The 21,003-nt window shown below is 42.5% G+C and overlaps 1 protein-coding gene across 1 annotated transcript in view; it reads right to left on the reverse strand.

Moving 5' to 3' along the window:
- Positions 1–15,137, reverse strand: part of sema4d (sema domain, immunoglobulin domain (Ig), transmembrane domain (TM) and short cytoplasmic domain, (semaphorin) 4D) — a gene marked incomplete at its 5' end in the record, with an annotated part of 30,186 nt that extends 15,049 nt beyond the window's left edge. Inside the window, one exon of the mRNA XM_080046212.1 lies at positions 15,100–15,137. Coding sequence (XP_079902338.1) covers positions 15,100–15,137 — 38 coding nt within the window. The remainder of the gene's footprint in view (positions 1–15,099) is intronic.
- Positions 15,138–21,003: the final 5,866 nt, after the last annotated feature.

Raw genomic sequence — 21,003 nt, forward strand, 5'->3', positions numbered from 1 at the left:
CATCATCAGTGCACAGTATTCAACAATGAACACAGAGAGAGAGAGCGCGAGAGAGAGAGAGGGAAAAAAGGCATCACTTCTCGCTCTCATCCACTTCTTTTACAGTCTTGCCAATCTTAAATGCCAGGACAGCTTAGCCCAGGGCCAAGCCTGTGTTTTCAAAGGTCACATAAGCCCAGGAGACCTGGAAGTTTCCCGTAAAGATGCTCCATAAACTGTCTGTAAACTGATAAAGACAGCAGAAACTGTAGCGCAAAGAAAGAGAGTAAAGGAGTCACCAAGGCTTTGTGGATTCAGCATTGTTATCTCATCCTTTACAGACAGACTAAATTCCCCTGTTTTTGTGAAATCCTTTAGCGGCGTGCTCCATAAATAAAAGCCTCAAACACGACTCATCCTGCTATCTGTGCACTCCTGGTGCCCTGTGTCAATATTACCACTCTCAGCCCCATTTAGGGCGAAGCATTAAAAAAAAGGCTTCAAATCCCCTTCGAGTCAGTGTTACAGTCGCAGAAAGAGCAAACTGGCAGCTAACCTATGCTGCTGCCTGAGAGAGATTTAGAGGAGTGGCCATACTGGCCCTGGGATATTTAAGACCGTAACCATGCTGGCATGTCTCTTTGAGCCCTTTGTGTTCCCCTCACAGCTCCTTTGGCTGGGCAGCGAGGTTGACACCTGCTTGGGGCCTTGGGGTTCCCAGCACTGTGCAGTTAACTGAGCAAGAGACATTGGCAGGCCGCCCACTGAGGACAGGGGGACAGAGAGAGGGGGAAAGTGGAGCGATGCCTATCGGTGCACGAGAACTTTGAACTTTGAAGCATGAAAAGACAGAAAATAAATAAACTTTATAATGTAAAAGGATTTTATGTCATCAGGATTTTTATTTTTTTTTATAATCAGGGGTGTGCCAAACGTTTCATTTTGATTGAAGCCGGTCATCATAGTAAATCACTGTATAACCAGATTTAACTGGGTGGGGGGTTCACAGCTGTATACTTTGGGCATTGTTTTCCTCCTCCCGGTTCACACCGTTAGCTAATTAAGCATGACCACAATGACTTCTGAATTACCGAGGCAGCCCGCCACACTTAAACTCTTCCCCAATAAGTCATTTCAGTAAAACAAAGCCAGCGTTAATGCCAAGGAAGAAAGTTTGTTTGCACTAATTACTTAAAAAAGCAGAGCAATGTTCTTAGAGGATAAAAAATAAAATACGAGTGGCATCTTCATATAAATAAAACATTATTTATAAGCCCAACAGGTCGTAGAACGGATCGTAAAATGTATATTATGGGAAACCCCCTCCAAAAAATACTTCCCTTTTGTGAGTGCAGATAAAATGCTAAGTCACATTTACATGACTCCACAAACAGACCCCAGTGCTGGAGGTGGACTTCTGCTAGAACTGTGGTCAAGACACATCCGGTCCATTATGCAAGAAAAGCAAAGACTCTTGATTCCAAACTGAAAGATCAGTTATCCTGAGTTGTATGAAGCCATACCCCTGCATGTGCATTACTGGAAATGGGCAGGACACTGGTGGAAAATACCTGAATGCGAATTTGACTGTTACGGTAAAGCAGTGTTAGATGCTCTCCTCTCCTCTGTTTGTTTGATGAGTTTTTCCTAATTCATTCCGACATGATTGGATTGGGCAATTTTCCTTAACCTTCCCCTACCCAATAGAAAAATCTAAAGCTCTCCTGAGCTGAGTCAGCCAGATCCTTACGCACCTCATTTCCTGATAGATCAAGTGGCTAACTCATCAAGGACTTCTTATCCTGGACAGTCATGACAGGAAAATAGGAAAATGTGTCAACAATGTATCTACTCATCGGGGCTACCGCGTTTAGGGCTCTTTTCTATACAGTCTATGATTTAGGGATATAACGTGTTGACAGCAAGAACTGATCGTTTGGCATGGGATGCTTGTGTGGCTTCATTCAAATGAATGGAGGGATAAAGGCCTATCTAGTCATTTAAATTTCGTTTACAGGGATTGTCTATCCAGCTATTAGGAAATACATTGTTTATAAAGGATATAGTTTAAGTGGAGTGAATCTGTTTTAAGTTAACCATCTGTATCTGACTCAAAGAGAATCCAGTTCCCAGTTGAAGTAGTGGAATGACTTGTCACAGAAGACGACATGGTGGCATCACGGCTTGCCACTTCAATGCCAATGCAGAGTAGTGCAGAAAAGAAGCTCCACATCCTGTGAGCGGAGAGTATGAGGATACATAGTGGGATGTGAGTGAGTTGGACATTCAGTGCCTGCCAAAAAAACTCCAAACCCCTCACTTCTTTCCCCTCGCTGGCCGTCTTTTCCATGTACTCACTCATCATCAGCATCAATGCACAGAGATGGCGCTTCTTCCTTCTTGCTGCAGCGTGCCAAGACGCCGCTTCTCATTTTGTCTCTTGCTATAACACCAATGGGGCCTGACCACACACACAAGCAAGTTGTGTAATGGGAAATGCGTGTTATTTTTTTTGTTGTTTGTGGAAAGAATGTTTCTTCTGGCAGTTCAAAAAGATATTTCCATGCTAGTCTGACTCTGCACACTAGTTTGGCCCCAAGTTGTTGCTCTTCTTTTTGAAAACAACTCTTGCTGTCGTCAACTTGCCCGCTTCAGACCTCCATGTAAATTGTATTGTGTGTTTTTAAGTCTTTGACAGTAGACCATCCCGTCACCATCACAGTTCATGTCTTTCCTCCGTCCGTCTCTTGCACATAGTTGTTGTTGATTATTTTGCAAATGAATTAGGAACCCTGAGCTAAAACTAATACAACGATCATGCAATTTATCTTCCCTTCATGATTGCATAATGGTTTAACTTTGTTGAAACTGTTTTAGGAGATGTTGATTCAACTTCATGATCATTTTGGAGGGTGTAGTGACACTGTATTCCATTATACTAACAGGTGTTTCTATTATTTTGTCCAACCCATTCATTCAATGTTAACCCTTATGAAGGTATAGGACTAGGATAGGCAGGATTTGACTGCATTGGATTTAGCTAAGTGTAACGAATAACTTGACTAACGTTAACAACTCAGTTATACAACCTTTTCTTAGTTGTACGACTGCTGACCTAATCCACTGGACCGTCTGTACAGTATAATTTCCACCCAGTTGTGGGAATGGTGATAAGACAGCACTGACCGCTTGGGCTAATCAGGGTGCTTTGCTGTGTTTTTTCTTAACAATCATAAAGTTTGATATCATAACTGGTAGTGATGTAAAGATGGCTGCATCACTAAAAACAAGAACTGTAAAAGTTTTGAAGTTTAAAAAAAAATTCACTCAAGGAAATGTGTTTTCAATAGTTTATTAGAGTGATTTCTAATGTGCTAGTATAATTTGTTTCAATAATTCACCCTTGCATACAAAGTAAGCCATAGAAAGACTTTGTAGTAACATTAACTTGTCCCTTAAGTTTGTAATAAGTTTGAGTTGAGACAATTAGTCAAAATTCAGCATCCACGAGATTTAGTTCAATGAGTGGATTGTATGGGTTTGTCACAATAATATACACAAAGCCTTCAATGTCAAAATAAAGAGCTTAAAATAGACCTGAAATACTGTTGAAGTTACTTTCTCAGGGACTACGAGTGCTTGCTCTTTTATTCTCCAGGGGCATTGTGGGTTATTTGGAGGCAGGCCTGCATGGGAAAGTGAGTAAGCGAGAAAGAGCCTTCACTTGAAACAAAATACTGTGACCACAGAGGCTGACACACTGATGGGGACAGATGTCTGCTCCAATGTCATTTGCAGCTTAATGGAGGCTGGCTATAGATGTGGCAGGCGGGCGCACTCACATGTGTACACGATAATGTCAACTGTGGGCATCAAATCCCTCCTATAAGAGCAGACAGGGACCAAGAGATCGGTCTTTAAATACTGCCAGCTGCATCAGAGTTTTGGGTTGCGCTTCCCCACAGGCCGACAAACCGTTTTTTTTTTTTTACATTTCAGGTGCAGACAACCATAGGCGAAGCAGTATGGGCTATAACTGCAGCGGAATATTCTATTACACTTCCATCAAAGATCAACTGTCTTTCTCCAGTCTTTGTTGCACTCCTGGGAAACATCTATTTATCATAGTACTGCTCTAACATTGTTGGACTCCTGATGGACATTTAAAATAAATAGATCAAAATCGATGCAAGAGAAACAAATTCAGTGAGTTTTTTTATTCAATAGATTATTCTACTCGAGCACCGACAGTTCAGTCATTAATTGTTATAGTAGCAGCACCTAGTTGCCTTGAGCAGCCAGCCTCATCATTTGAGATGTTGTACCACTGGCTTACAATGAAGAAGTATATCAATCTACACATAAAATAAATACTACATAAATGCTAATAAAAAAGGTGTAAATGATTTTTTTATTTTATTACAAATAATCAACAATTGTATTCTTGCCAAACCCCTGCAGTTCCTTCTAAAAACCACAACTGGCTTTACACAACCATATTTTTTGAATATATGGTTCTACAACACCCCAGCACGTTCATGTGTAACATTGGCGGAGTTCCCCTAACTTAAAAGCAAAGAGTTATTAGCTCGATTCTCAAATGGTCTTGATAAAAGATAGACATCAGCCTTCATTTGGCAAGTGCAAAGCCACCGTGTCAAAGCCACATTATGTTAACACAAAGTCATTCTAAAGCCGCTGAACAGCTGCACGGCATCCATAGCACAGCTGACTATCGGTCATATGGAGAATATCATCTAAAAACTGCAACAGATGACGCAGCAGCTATGGTACATTATCCACAGGGAGCTCACCGGTTGACAGATGGGAGGAAGCGTTCAACTTTTAAAAACAGTCAGACCAGGGATTACCGGCATCATCTTGTACATCCACAGTATTAACACACACATCTAAAACCATTTGAGGCTGAATGATGACAAGGAACACATAATGCTCATTCCTGATACGCAACAGGCTGGAAACTGGAAGAGAAAATTAAGTAGGTAGATGTAAATGTAAACCCTCAATGGACAACCCCAACGTCTAAATTGAGGAAAACAGCTTGTGTGAAGGCAACACTATCCAGGGGATGTTAAATGGAAACGCTACTATATAATTACTAATTGTAGGGCCCCTGCTGAGCTAGCATGTCGACCTAAAGTGGCCACAGCAAAGGCAAATGAGGGGTCAGGTCCAGTAAAGGGTATATTTAGTCTGCCGATGGCAAGCTTTTTAAAAACAACACGCCCTTTTCCCCGGGTCACGTGGCTCTGGAAAAGATCTGAAAAAAACGTCCCTCCTATAAAACATACAGGCAAGTGAAGTGAGCTAACTAGAGGAACAAGGATTGCTGTGTGGTGTTCCCCGTCCCAAGTACTGAATGAGCCTCTGTAGTCTAAGATGAAAACATAATCTCTGTGCGCTTTCCCTTTTAATTAGAAAGGAGGAGTGGAGGAGTTTTACAATTGACATCTGCAAAAGCAAAAAAAAACAATAAAACAGAACTCAGGTTTTGAGGATCCCTACAAAAGGAGGTGACTTACGCGTTTACACATCTTAAGAATGGCTTTTATGTCGTCACAGTGTACTTGCAGTTTGATTGACTTCAAACTGCAAGAAGTTTGAAGTCAATCAAGGCATTATTATTTACAAAAGAAAAACATTCCTTTTGTCAATATAAAAAAATAGGATCTGAATTGCAAAATGCCAATAAAAGCGGACAAAAATATATAATATATTTATTGCTGGAAGACCACTCAAACTTCCAAAACTAAACTGAGCTGCTGTGAGGAGAGCGGCCTTAAACATTTCTGTCGTCACACCATATAGAGCCTGGGGTCATATGGAAATCACCACTCACAGTGAAGCTATAAACCTTTCACTGGATGCAGTTTCCTCGAGGCTACTGTGATGGCGAGCCAGGCCAGCCTTGGGGCGTATAATGTGGGACTATTTTGGGAAGCTGCGAAAGCCCAGCTGAAGGCCTTGTGGTCCCCAGCTGAAGGCCTTGCGGTCACAAGTTGGTGAATGGTATTCACATTGGTGGTAGCTGTTTAAACAGCGGTAGCCAAGGGCAGGTGACTTCAGCTCCCAAGAGAGGAATAAATCTCTAGGTCTGGGCTTTTTGAATCAATTGAAGTGGAATTAAAACTTCTCAAATTTGATTGCCCGTAACATTGAAAAAATGTTACTTATTTTCTGGTGCCCTGCGGACATAATTGAAAAGTTAAATACAGACACAAAAAAGTATTTCAATTTACAGTTACTATGCTTTCCCACCAGTCTGGGGACATTTGAAGAGGCTTTTAAAAATCACCTAACAGTAAAACCCTGCTATATTTTCTCCCCTGCTTTACGGCTTTAAAAAGGACTCCTTTCTCTTCCGCTTTTCTCTCTTCACAGCCTTTAGTAGGCACCGATTTCATGGTTGGTAATTTTGGCCAGCAGAGACAAAAACCTCCTTTGGAGTGCTGTGTGAAAACTCACCCCACTGCCACAACACTAACAGTGAGTCCTCCTGAACTTGGCATACCAGGAGATAAAACACTAATTTCCCCGTTCTTTTCAAGACCCAGAGAGGGGGTAAACCATAGACATAATATTATGTCTATGGGGTAAACAACACAAAGCCAAGCCCGAAACTTAAAAAAAAATACAAAAAAAACAAAACAGGTATTACATGGCTAGCTAGCAGAGATAGAGTACATGACCGTCATCAATGGGATAAATATGATTTCAAAAGAAAATGTTGTCACTTAAAGTTCAGGCAGTTGAATAAGGAAATAACTAGAAAAATGTAAAACCGTAAAATACCAGTAATTGAACAAAAAAAGCATGGGTAGCACTTCTGAAAGCATTAATCCCTAAGGAGCACATTTGGCATCAGTTGACCCTAAGCCCCTCCTCCCTTGGTTACCATTGCCAGGCATGTCAAACACTCTTCTCTTGCAGCACATGTGCATTATCGAAATTCAAAATTATTTTGAACCAATAGGTCATATACAGTATTTCACTCAGGTAAACTTAAGCAGGCTTACCAATTCAAGCCGATGACCAACTAATTTGCGGCTGACTGTTGCTAGCATATTTTATTAGCTGTAGCTAGCTACCTTACAGTCATTAACTCTGAATTGGTTGAAAACTGTCACCAGGTGACTTTTTCAAACAAGAATAATTTGGTTAATGGTCTTCAATATATCAATTGTCTAAATGCGCTTTTCCACCGCACACGTAGCTCTACTCGACTCAACTCAACTTGGTTTGGTAACAGCACGGGTCGTTTTCCACTGCAAATAGTACCTCCTGAACGTGGGCGGGGTCGTCAAACAAAGGGGCAGAAAGCCTACTCCGGAGCCAAGTAGCAAAGCAGAAATTACGAGCAGTTGTACAATTAACTGAACCAACCGCCAAAAATACGGATGGATTTCAGTAGCATTAGCTGGAAATTCTAGCACTGTAGACAACACAACCATCCATTACTTACACTTCAGCTCTAGTGTTTTTGGTTTTGAAATAGGACCACCACTACTACATTTAAAAGGCCCACTCACTCACACTGCTTTATAATTTGGAGAAATTCAAAGCTTGACAGGCCAGTTGTATCTTGTTCCAGTTGCTAAGCCGATTGGACGATCACTGTTGGAAGGAGGGGTTTACAAACAGTCAACTGCAGAGCACAGAGCAAAGCTAGTTGCCCAAAAGGCCAGTGGAAGCAAGCAGCTGAGCATATGTACCCAATGGATGTCATTATAAACATAATTGGATATAGATAAGACAATGCAGAAGATCAGCTTGCTTTCAAGTAGATACAGTGTTAAAACAAGGGAATCCCAACTTAAAGCGGAAAATAAATCACATTGTGAATGCAAAGGACAAAAAGTGATTGGCTAAAAAGCAAGTATAATTTCAAAATACTCAAAGTTTCCACCACAAAAAGCAACAAAACCAAGCGGAATCAAATCAAAGTGGGATTGTGCAGGTGTGGTCATGCAGGGGGAAATAAAAACAGGAGCAGAGCCCTGAGGTGGTCACAGGGGGGATTGGAGAAGCATGCAGCATTCGTGTTGAAGCGTGCGGGCCAGAGAGCAGCGAGGAGTCGGCCTGCTCAGCACAAAGGGAGAGGGAGGGAGAGAGAGGAGTAGAGTTTCTGACCTGTGGCTCCTTACAAGATGCGACGCTCTTCCTCCGGAGAGAATTATAAAATTCTCAAGCTATGGAAGGGGTGGGGGGAGAAGACAGAAAGATCAGACAAGACAGTTATGAAGTGTGTGTGTGCACGTATGTGTGTGTGCGCCTGAAGAGGAAGGCATGTGTGTATGTGTGGTTAGTTGTCTAGACCATGGTTACACAGATATGATAAATCATGAAAACACATGGTGTGCAATTAAACTGCCATTAAGAAACATTTTCAAAAACATATCCATTAAAAATGCACACGGACACACACACAGTAAAGAAGATAATAATTCTGGGAAGGACAAAACAATTACAGAGTGACTTATATATCCACTGAGCACTAAGCCGTTGATATCATATGATGTCTGTCAGGATACCGTGCTAACTTTTTAGAACCAAGGACAAATGGATGGTGAGCGGCCAAATGATAAACATTTTCCTGTGTGAATACCATCGGAGGAACCTGAGGTCTGTTCATATCCTCTTTCGCTTTTCTGTCTACAGCAAAGGCCTCAACCAATTTCCTAGTGTGTCTTTGATATAGGAGCGCCAATGTAAGGCTGTGGGACAGCCATTTCTGTGGATCAACTAGATGTGAATAAAGCAAAAGCACACAACCCTTCAATACTGTTGAATTATAAAGTAGTTGCTTTAAGTGGGGTAATCCCGTGAGAGGTAAGCCACGGCCAAGCCTGAAATCTGCATAATTTGTATTCTAACAAATTGGACATTTTAGTAGGATTAAAATAAACTTGACAATTGAATGCAAATAAATGTTGCAATATAAATAGACTAAAATGCAGTTTTAAACATTGTTTATGGTTTTAAAAACACTGTATTTTTGTCCCATTGCTGGTGTGTCAAACCATCTGTCATGAAGACCACTTTACCTTTTAAACCCTCCTGAAAACTTGCTTAAACATATTCAGTATTCCTCTTAGGTCTGCATCAAACAATGCATTCATGCATAAATAGATCTGATTATTTACTTGAGTAATCAATTCATTGTTGTGTACAAAATGTCAGAACAGTCCAAAACTTGATACATATTCAAGTTCACTATCATGTGTGTGTGTGTGGCAAAGAAAAGTCTCAAATCCTAACCTTTGTATGTCACTATAGACTCATTGACTTATGTGTACTTCCCTTGCAGCTCTAAACAATCTTGACTTGTTAAAGACACAGGACATCATTGAAGTTGTTTGAATTGAACCTGAGGGGAACTTGGATGTGTGAACCACAAAAACTGACATGAAAATGTGTTTCCAGCAGATCGAGAAAATAGGTTTCTAGGGCCTTACCATTGTGCAGCGTCAGCACTTGAGCTGTGCATCACTAATGAAGCGAAACGAGAACAAAGACTTAAGGGAATGGTCTGCATCAGAAGCCTTCTTATTTTCTTTTCTGTGCATGAAAACAAGATTTCATAAGTCAAAAGGAAAGCAAGGCAGAAATCCTACTTATTGCCATTTGTGACAGATGGTCGGGCCTCCATTCACACAACACTTTCCAGTCTGTTCCCCTTAGACTGCTTCCCTGAGCAAAATGAAAACCTTTATAACAAGGCTGAATACATTCTCCCTGCACAAGTACACAAACTTTATTCCCACAGTCCACTACAATCCAACTCTGTTTGAGTGGAAAACATGGGCTTACATATTTACTTCGCCTAAATTCAGTTTGGGACTAATGGTCAATCTCTACTAGTGCTATAGCAGAGAACCAAAGCCTAATTGTTCCTAGTTTCTAAATAAACTTTAATTCACTCAATAATTTACTTTAAATACATGCCCCAAACAGAATAAAAGTCAGTTACAACATAACAGCCTAAACTGTCGGAACTGTCAGAAGGGATGTTGAATGGATGTCCCAGAACAAGGAGATAAATCTTCCAGACAACTGAATTCAGGTCACCCAAATCAACTCAAATATGCAGGATCATTAGCATATGCTTGGTGCGGTAAGCAACTGTAATACAGTGCCCCCTGATCTACTGTATAAAAGAATAATCAGATTATGTTAAACTGAGATGATACACACACCAGACTACAAACGTGGGAAGTTTACTTACAACAGATTGTATTGAGACAAAGAAAAGAGCTTTGTGCATGAACATTAACTGTATGTTACCGTCCTCTCTCGGTTTTACATTAACTAGACTGACCACGGTACTCTGTGATGAGATTGATCGTTATAAAGTCCTTTACTGCATTTTCTATAGATTTTAGCTGACTGTAAATAAGAGCATATTACTTCGGTTTCAGGGTTACTATCAGTTCAAAGCCATAGAGGATGGTCATTTGTGTAGATCAAGGTCAAGAGCCATGCATAAAAGCTGCAATGTGTAACCACTCAAATGCACAATGTATCCCCCGCTGTTTTTCCCATCTTCTTCCAGACCTTCGCATGGTACCGTCACGTCTTCACTCAGACACCACACAAACAAAGAAAAAAAAACATGGATGCAAGCAAATGCGACTAGAAGACACAACGAGTCCCTGCCTCCTGCCTTCCTCTGACAGCATCAATGGACCTCTGGGAGAAGATGACAGTTGTGCAAGATTGATGAGCTGTAGGCCAAAGGGTGCATCCCCTTCGACATCCTTCGGAAGCACTTTCACATGTCTTCCCTTGGCTCCCACAAAACCCCATGACAGCTGATACAGACTTTTTTTTACTAACCCACGAATCCTAATGACACCAATGTCACCAAGCCTTCACATGTCTCAATTCAGGACGTCCAGAGTGGGTGTCGAGCCAAGCGGTGACCCAAACCACGCCCTTGGTGACACCGCGGTCTGGAGAGGAAGTGGAGATGTCACTGGCTGGATTTTTTTTAAATTGATGAGTGGACTTGAATGAGAACGGGATAAGCTGGCCTTTTCAAGTCTCTTCAAGCCGGAACAAACGTATTAATAAGTCCTACTTGAGAAACCAAGCCTATGGTAAACATACTGACGGGACAGGCTATTGAGCTGACTCCACTGTGACACATGATTTTCCCTCTGAACTGATAAAAAAAAGGTCCCAGCTCAAGCTTTCTTCAGCATCTTATGACCACCAAAACTCCCATTTCCCTCACCCTCCCATCCCCAAACTTAGGGTGACAGAAAAAGCACAATAAAAAAAAGTTTATAACAAACCAGCTGGAACATTCTTAGAAAGTCATAGAAATTGTCTCAAATGTCTTTTTTTTTTGGACAGGTTCTGAAGAAGCCCATAGAATTCCATTACTTTAAGAACCATACAACACAACTAAACGTCCACAGCCATACTCTGCTTGCCTTTTTTAAGTTTCCCTATAAAAAAGTACCTGGTCCATGGTATTTAATCTTTCATTCTCTACGAGAAAATCCAGCAACAGCGTGACTGGGCCACACAAAATGAGAGTTCACCAGCAACTCTGCGACAAAACAGCAGTGCACATAATTATGTTGGGTTATAAAAGGATAGGCAGCCTGCTATGACATGGCACATTTATGAGATTGGTAAAGGACCTAACATTACTTATTCCAACAAAATTTGCAAAAAAATCGCCCTGATGAAGACTGGGTAACAAACCCATAGATGCTAACGTTTGCCGCTAACGTCACTAGGACGACCAGCTACAGAGAAGTGGTACTATCACCAGTACTATCTTGTATTGGTTAAATGAACTCCAGAAAAGTACCCAGTACCAAAGGCGAATAGAGTTGGAAAAGCGCCATCAGTCTAGCATATTAGCATGCTAACATTTTAGTATTAGATGACAATATGATTTAAAAAAAAAAACAGATTGGTGGCTGTCTTGAAATGTCTTTACTTTCAAGGGTTGAAATTCTGAGCAAACATTTGGTTTAACATGTGTATAACCAGGCTACGTGTTACAATTGTGTGTAAGCGACAGTTAAAAAGCTCTTAGGCAGATTCCGTTGGTGATTTTGGATCCCTGCTCCCCTGAGACTGACATACAGACACATGTGCGACTGATACAGATACATGAAGCGAACAGCAGATAGACAGCCTCTCATCTCTTTGACAGTGTGGTCATTCCAATGTCCCACCCACACACATCAGTGCAGCCACCCTTACTGTCCATCTATAAACATCCCCAAGTCTCTGACAGGGCCGTATGCATGCACCATCACAGGTGGGGGAGGGACAGAAGGGAGAGAAAACAGGGTTTGCTATGACAGAGGACATTCGAGCGTGCACATTCATACAGTGGTTGAACAGAGTGAAGAGAGAGGACAAAGAGAAGAACGAGGAGGAATGGGTAGGAGGAGGATTCTCCTTGTGGAAAACAGGAATGGGACCTTTGCATAAAGAAAACATGAGAGTATGTTTGGAGGGCTTAGGGAGCACATTTTTCAATCTCTCTTGTTTGTATGTCTTTCCACACAGAACTAAGATGGAGGTAGAAATCAAATCACAGCTTGGAGTTCAACACTTAGAAATGGGTCTTTAGGGCAAAACAACGACTACAATGACTGCATTCTCCCTGTGCTTTTGGGGTATTTTCTTTCTGCCCTACTTACACATATGATGCAATACGGTAAACCCTGGTGCAAATCATTTTGCAAGAACAAAAAAAAAGAAAAGGAAAAAAAACTAGGTGAAATTCCTGTTAATTCAAATCCGGGGTGGAGGGTGCATGGACTCTGTACCTTGGCATACAAAAACAAACATGCACACACACACACACACACACAGCAGTGTGTGTGTGTGAAGAGGATTATGCCGGCCTCAAATTTCTACAGAAAGAATCCCTGGTCTACAGGCACCACGGAGCAAATCTGGCTTTAGAAAACTTTCCTCATCCCAAAGCATCATGGTGCAATGGGAGAATGAACCTCAAATCCTGCAGCTGAAAATGTTTTCATTTTGGAGGATGGTGAGGGAAGATTTGCAGATGAATAATCAGCTCTTCAATTGCAACAACATCTGCATGGAAAACACAGGAGGCAGAGCTCTTTGACTGAACAAATGTGAAGATTGTTCACTCAAGGGTCACACACTGTTCTTGAAAAACATTAGAAAAGTGTGCATGCAAAGTATTCAACTTGTTCTAGATGCATCTACAGGCTTGTGTGTGTCTGGGAATACCAATTGGAACGCACATACCAGGAATGTCCACTGGTATCCCGCTATGTGTAAATGTTTGCTCATGAGCAAGCTAGAGAAAATAAGGAGGGAATGTGTGTGTGTGTGTGTGTGTGTGTGTGTGTGTGTGTGTGTGTGAGAGAAATTGAAGTAGCCGTCTTCATCTGCCTTTGTATGAATCTTAAGCAGGCCCATGTAGAGGGAGGCTTTGTTCGCCGTCACCATCGGAGGGGACGTCCTCCAACTTTTCCCCTCACTTCCTTTTGGCGTAACATTTATCATTCTCCCCCGATGAACAATCATCCTACAACATGGACAAGTGCCCCCCCCCCCACACACACACACACACCCAACCCTATTTCACCCCTTTTTCTGGTTGCTCGGATACCTTTCATCCAGCGGGACAGCTCGTCAACAACATCATCACTTACTTAGAAAAAAACTCCCCGACCTTTGCTTCACTTTGGTCCAAGAGCCTCATTAGGAAAAAAATACACTGCATCTTGTTTTTCAAAATAAAGTTTCCAATAACATATTTTTCCTGGTTTTTACCCTTTCATGCTGCACCCAAAACACTTAAAACCTTCGAGCATAAAACGTCTGGCTCTGCACAAATTGCAATGCGTCCTTTAAGGGAAATGTTTCAACCTTCTAATTTGCAAGAAGAACTCCCCTCTGGGCAAATATAGCATTATCTTTCTCTACTAACTCACTAGAAGCACAATATTTTATAGTGACATTATAGCGTGCTGGTGTAAGCCAAGGGAGCTACCCCGAGGCCTGTTTCATAGAAACACTGAGTGACTCATCCGACAGTCTTCTCTCACTCTCTCTCTCTCTCTCTCTCTCTCATAAAAGGGCCAACAGGTGCATTAGTAAGTGCAAAGATGCTCGAGGTTGCCTAAACATAAACAAAAACTGAATCAGATCAACCTCATTGCATCGAACAACACTAAAACTTTATTTTATGCGGATAAAACTCCTCTGTGTCCTGCACAAATATTCTGAAAACCAACGTGTTTCTTCCGTTTTGTTCCTTCCTTTCTTTTTTAAACGGCCCCTTTAATTTTGTGTAACCCAAGCTCATAATAGGCCTGGCCTTGTTCGGCCTTCGCCGTGTTTTTCGCCTATCCCTTTCAGCTGACCAGCCCTGCACCACTTATTCCGCTTATTATGAGCGCTGGCAACAGATTACTTTGCTTACTGCACCCAAATTCTCCAGCCACCATAGGAGGAATCCTACAAACACTGGGCCCGAGAGACAAAGCGCAAAAAGTGACAAAAGAGACAAAAAGTGATAGGGAGCATAGAGAACGGGGGGAGGGAGGGGGGGGGGGGGTGTGAAGGTGAAGAAGGAACCACAAAAAAAAGAATCAAATAAAGGGGGGGAGAATAATTCAGAGAAGGAGCAAAGGAAGAGTCCGCACAGCAAAGGCTGAAAACCCATTAAATGACGGTGTTTTGTCAGGGAAATACAGGCCAACTAGCAGCGATGTATCGGCACAGTGAACGAGAATGCAAATCAGTCCTGATGCAAATGTCATACGTCTTCAGGCGGCAAAACAGACTGTCTTTATACCAACCCCCCCTCCACCTCCAGCACAACACCCATCTCTCTGTGCCGCCGGAGCCCCCCACAACTCTCCTTCCAGGCCCAGTACTGAAACACACTCACACAAACACTTCCAGGAGACAATCTGGTGCCGAGCGAGAGGAGCGCAATCGCTACAGACAACATCATCTTCTTACTTCACACTAAACAATAGGCCGGAGTACAGTGAGCCCTTTACAGCAGATCCACACAAACACACTTTTGAATAGAGAAAGACAGAGAGAGAAAAAAAGAGAAGGTAATTCACTTACTTGTCCGTCATGGCGTCGGCTAGCGAATACTGATTCATTAAAACCTCTTTTTCACTTTTTCTTCACACAGTCGAAAAACAGTCGAGGGAGAAGCCTGGGGCAAATGTCGCAACACCAGTCTACAAAGAGAGGGGGGAGAAAAGCAGTGTTAGTTTAGAGTAAATCATTCATTGACACATACAGTAAGGTTGACAAAGTAATAATACCTCTTGGAAAATTCCTTACTTTATAGTATCATAATTTAAGGCGAGACACTGCAGGTGAATAGGGTCAAGATTTTGACTTCATCATGAGACGTCGGTAAAAATGGATCACTAGTGTGTGCAAGAAAATATGCCCAATATTAAGTATTGGTGTTTGTTATGAGGATTTTTATGTTGCGTTGTTCTTCATGTATGTAGGTCAAGAAGCTTCAGGATTGAACATTCTCTAATGAGAAACAGATACTTTATGGAAAAAAAAGGGTCTGAGCAAATCACTTCCATTGTACAACAGCATGTCTGTGTAAAAAAAAAGAATCAGTCATGACAAAGAGAATCCCTTCTAAACAGGCCCTGGTCCAGGCTGGGACTGCAGCTAACTTTTTAAAGACATGCTTCACTTGCTCACAATTAGCCAAGCAAGGCCCGGGCCTCTTCAACTTTCTGGGGGATACTGTTGCCATAGTTACCAGGGCAACCAACCAACCAGCCAACCAGCCAGCCAGCCTAGCCTAGCATAAATAGAGTGCAATGAGAAATCCTCCAGGGCGGCGAGCAGACGGTAGGAATCCAAATCGCAGAGGAGGAATGCATTGTGTGACTGAGGAGCAAGGATGACAGTTTTGGATCAGTGCACCTGGTTGTCTACCCAAATAAAAATAAAAAAATTGATTAAAAAAACATTACAAGGGGATGTAACAAATGCCATCATCAATCGGTTACACACCTCTGCTAATGAGACATTGGGAATGCACAAACAAATCAGTAGCACGGGGATCTTTACATTTTTAATGGGATTTATGAAACAAGGCACATCCTGTGCCCTGCTGCCTGATGAGTAATCTCCAAAACCTTCAGCTGATCTGCCTTTTAAGGATCACGATGGCCGCCCATTAGACTCATAGATTATTGTCATAACGCATGCTGGGATGAGCCAGTTTGGGACTTTGCTGCCATAAACAGATAAAAAGGTTAGATACCAAATAACAGTCTAGTACTGCATAATACGAGAGTAGCGGGAAGGGAAAGCTGTTTTACCTCAGAAACATGCCCATAACACTAAAGCAAACAGGACACAATGTTTTTTTTTATCAGATAGAGCTGAAGGCAGAGACAGAGTAGTGAAGGTAGGCTCTCAACCACACCCAATCCTATCAGCTCCAAAACCCAGACACACACCAGCCATGGAGCCAGGGGCAGCGACAGACGTCTATGGGGACTCAGGCTCAGCACAGACTGATGTGCCTCCTTTTCCCCCCATTTCCCTTTAAATAAATTATGAATTCTGAACTTTGTGTCTGCATGACCACTCTCTCTTTTCCGATGCCCTAGTCTATTGCATTAGTCTATACCTGCAGTCCGTCCCTTTAATTTTTCTGTCTAACAGGAGGTCAATAAAACGTTTGTCCATGTGTCTTGTCTCTGATGCAGAAACAGGCATTAGCTGTATACACCCAGGATATCTTCACTAATCAGTTTTGTATCTATTTCCTCTGGCCTCTCAGCCAGTGTGTTTAACAGAAATATTTTCAAAAGAAGAAGAACTTCCACATCATTTTGTATTTATGGGAGGGTTTTAAAACTTTTTCTTGAGTATGAAAAAAGAGGCTTCTGTTCACCATGATGTGATAGATGAAATGTCACAACCTCTCTCTTGGGAAGAACAAAAAGTCCATTCCCAAATGACATTTCCATGCATTGCTTAATTGTTGAAATACGTGGGAGTACATGCTTCTGTAAAAAATGTGGCAACCCACTCAAGTATGAGACCCTTATATGAAAAATGTCTCATGCTCGCCAGACGTTGTGATGATTCATGTAGTGATTTGCTGCAAAGCAAAGAGTTCCTCACCCAGAAAACTCCAAATTAAACTCTCCATCTCATGGACACAATCACACAGTGCCTGGATGCTGGCGTTAGGACACAACGCTCAATGCAGTGAACAAAAAGAGCAGTCAACGCTGGGTTGCAAAAAGTGTTAAAGAAAAGAAACATCTGATGACAACAGATGGAGTTGTTTTTCGACCAGTGCAAAGCGGAGATAGAAACCTACTCAGAACCAGGAGAACCACACTCTTTGAAGTGGCGGAATTGCACCTGCAAAAACTTCCGCTATCGTCTGCCTGAGCCAAATTCTCAAAAACATGTTTTTCTGAGAAGTCTTTCAATGGTCTGTTTAGGAGAGCAACGTGTGGCGTGGTAAAGGGAAATCTATAAATGTCCAAGATGGGAGGGTGACGCCACTCCTTCCCCCATCTCAAGGGAGATTTATCAGCTCCTGACAACAGCCTCCCAGAGGAAAACAAACTCTGTCCACATCTTAAGCTCGGCAGACAGACACTGTGCAATTTTATTGGTGATGTACATGATGTTATTCCGATTGACAACTTCCAATTGGCTGCATCCTCAACGTTGACATAGAAGATGGGAAGGTTGCAATACTCTGTGTACTAAATATTTTTCAAATGGAAAGTGACGAAAACAGAACAATGCTCTAGAAGATTTGCGGGACAGTTTCAGTCTTTTATCCCAGTGTCAAGCAGACTACAGTTTTAGCCACAACATTTTAAATACTTATACAGTAATATGAAAACAAGACCACTGCAGTTTGGATCAGATATTTTGACAGCAGCTGTGATGGAACTCCAAACCGCAGAACTGCTCAAAGCGAAAGATATGACGAGAAATGTTAAAGATTCTTTAGAAGAAGTCCAACCGACGGTCAGCAAGCCAGACTGTTGATTTTGAACGATATTAATCAGGCCCTGTGACAAACCCCAAACTGCACGTCAAACATCAACTGATCCGTAAGGAATTCTTCCCGATTCCAAAAGTAGTTGGACGGAAAGAATTCCAGACTAAATCTGAAATAATCCAAACTGTATCTGCCAGACTTTGCTGCAAAAAAAAATCAGCAGACAACAATGGAAAAAAATGCAAATCCAGCCTTTTCTTCTATTAAAACATTTGAAATCTTAGCTCAAATAGCCAAACTGAAGAAAAAACAGCTAATATAAGTGAACCGTGTTGATAGACACAGCAGAGTCCCACTCGCTGCGTCGTGAAAATACTGAATTATTTACCTCCTGGATGAAATTTGGGGTAAAAATAGCATGCAACCATGATGAAGACTCTCTGCACTGCACAAGGTAAACAGAAAAAATACTTATTTAATATCCATGGCAGACTGAGGGGAAAAAAAAGGTGTTGACATTGCGCGATGCCAAGCAGTCAACACACTCGACCATCCACACAAGCTTTTTTTTTGCGACCGGGAATCTTACCATAGTCTGATCCTGCAGGATGAGAGAGAAAAGCACTGAGAGACAAGAACACCCCTCACTAACACCGTTATCACTGGGAAAACCAGCAAAGGTTTGCATGACAAATGAAGAAAAACAGAATATGATCATCCGGCACGTCCAGTCCGTCACCTCGTCCCTCCCTACAGCCTGGTCATGCTCCTTCTCTCTGTCATACTCCCTGCTTCAGTCATGCTCCTTCTCTCTCTATCTTGCACGATGAACACGGGGAAAAAAATCACAAGGTGCTGCACAGGGAGGAGAGATAGTGCTAACATTAAAAAAAAGGTCTGTTTCACTATAACACACGTCGGTGGCAGACTCCATCTGTGTATAGAACAACAAAACCAAATCCAAGAGTGCTCTTCCCCCCCTGTCATAAGAAAGGCTGCTCGGCAGTGGATCGCGCCTCTGGAAAGCGTCAACGCACACAATTGCAGAGGAGGGGGGAGGGGGTATTTCGGGGTGAGGGGAGTGAAGAAGGGAGGGTTAGGGGGGCTGAGGTTAGGGTAGATGTATGTGGGTCTGTGGGAGTGTGTCTTTTGTTGTGGGGTCCTTTTTCTCCTCTCGTCTCCTTTCAGGAGTGAATGGGGGGCTGCGGGTCCAGCTGCTGCCCTCTCTTAGCAATGTATTTAGCACTGGTATGGGGATGTGGTACACCTAGCCAACACTGTTATTGCAGTCTAATGTGGTAGACCTGCAATAAATCTTCCACTATTGAAGTTTGCAGTGTTTAGATTTTTGCTGAAACTCTCTACCTAATAAACAGCCAATGCACACTTTAACTGTAAAGACAGTTTGTGTCCTCAGGCAACGGATCGCTCTCTGTATGCAAACAGCAAACATGCTGATAAATAGAGAACTGATAAAAATCTGCTGGACTGCAAATTACTTTTTCCATGCAACGTCTCCCCTATGCAAAACCTTCCACATACAAACAAATGCCACAGAGAAACCGCTTCATTCGAGAGGGAAGTTGTTGCACAAAGCCATCAGGTAGCACCTTCATTAGGCAGTATCACAGGACGATATCCTCCACAGTCAGTCACAGAATGTACTGTATGTAGGCTAGCTCCACACTCCATTCTCTTCCAGCTCCCTGCAACACAACGCCAGGGGAACCTTTTCAAAACATCAGGTCGGCTGGAGTAGCGACGTGGCACCGCATCAATAAGCTACCTGCACTCTCAGCAAAATCTGGCATAGTTTAGGGTGCAGCATCTTAAGATCCCTCATGGATTTACTGTAGTTTTCATGAATGCAACTATTACCAAAAAAATGTTGTGCTGTGGAAGCAAATGCTGGAACCACTTTTTTATTTTGGCCATTGAATGTGGAGACAGTGTTTACCGATTGGAAAGCACCATTCGATCAGGAGAGAATTTATGCTGAGACATCTCTGGAATGCGGCAATGCATTATGCATGGCCAGTAACACACCAGCACACACACACACAAAGTAGCCGTGCATGCCACTGTCTGAAGCTGATGTGAAGCCAGATGCTTTCCCCCTGGCCAATAGGAAATTATAACAGCCTGGAGGGTGTTGGGGTGCTTGGGTGTGGCAGGGGGAGGTTTGTGTGTGTGTTTCAACAAGGAGGTGGGGGTTGCCCCAGATGTCTGTTTCGTATAGATCCAGCGCCGCACACGTCAACATTAGAGCTCCACAGACTGGCCTCTGACCTCTGCCCTTTAACTCCTGCAGGACCAAAGACAATGAGGTCGCCGCAAGTCGTACATCAGACCTGCCTACCTGGTTTCCTAAAACATTGACGTCCGATAGGTTCCTATGAAAGGTCACTGCAGTGTCTCATCTTCCGACATCCGGATTTTGAATCAAAGTAAGAGGGGGTCCTACTTGCTGAGTGGAATGCCAGGAGATTCATGGTGATTAGATTGCTAATGAGCAGCGAGGAACAATGGAGGGGTCGTTTCTGTCCGCCTCAAAGACGGGGCACCTTTTACAGTGACCTCCACAGCAGGAGGTACAGGGCTAAACACCTCCTACACCCCCAACCACTTGCAGGTAGCCTTTTCCAGGAAAGAGGCTGGGCTAACGACCAAAACCCAGCAGAGGAGGAGCATGAGAAGAAAGCTCTCTGAAGGCTTGTGAATGGGTCACCCTCAAGTCCAATAAGGGTTTATTCAATTACCTGACAGTGGCTCACTGTAGGCATGCATGGGAAATGGGACGTCTCTTAAAAACTATGTGTGTGTGTGTGTGTGTGTGTGTGTGTGTGTGTGTGTGTGTGTGGGGGGGGGGGGGGTCCTTTGAGGTGGCTGAATAATTGCATTTTAATTTAAAGAGTGACACACAAAAGCCGCATGTGTTCCTAATGCAAGCTCCTATGCAAAACTGGACGTACTTTCTTTCACAATAGGTATTGAACAAATAGCAAGGG

The sequence above is a fragment of the Ammodytes marinus genome (genome assembly GCF_949987685.1).
Source record: "Ammodytes marinus genome assembly, chromosome: 18".
NCBI lineage: Eukaryota > Metazoa > Chordata > Actinopteri > Uranoscopiformes > Ammodytidae > Ammodytes > Ammodytes marinus.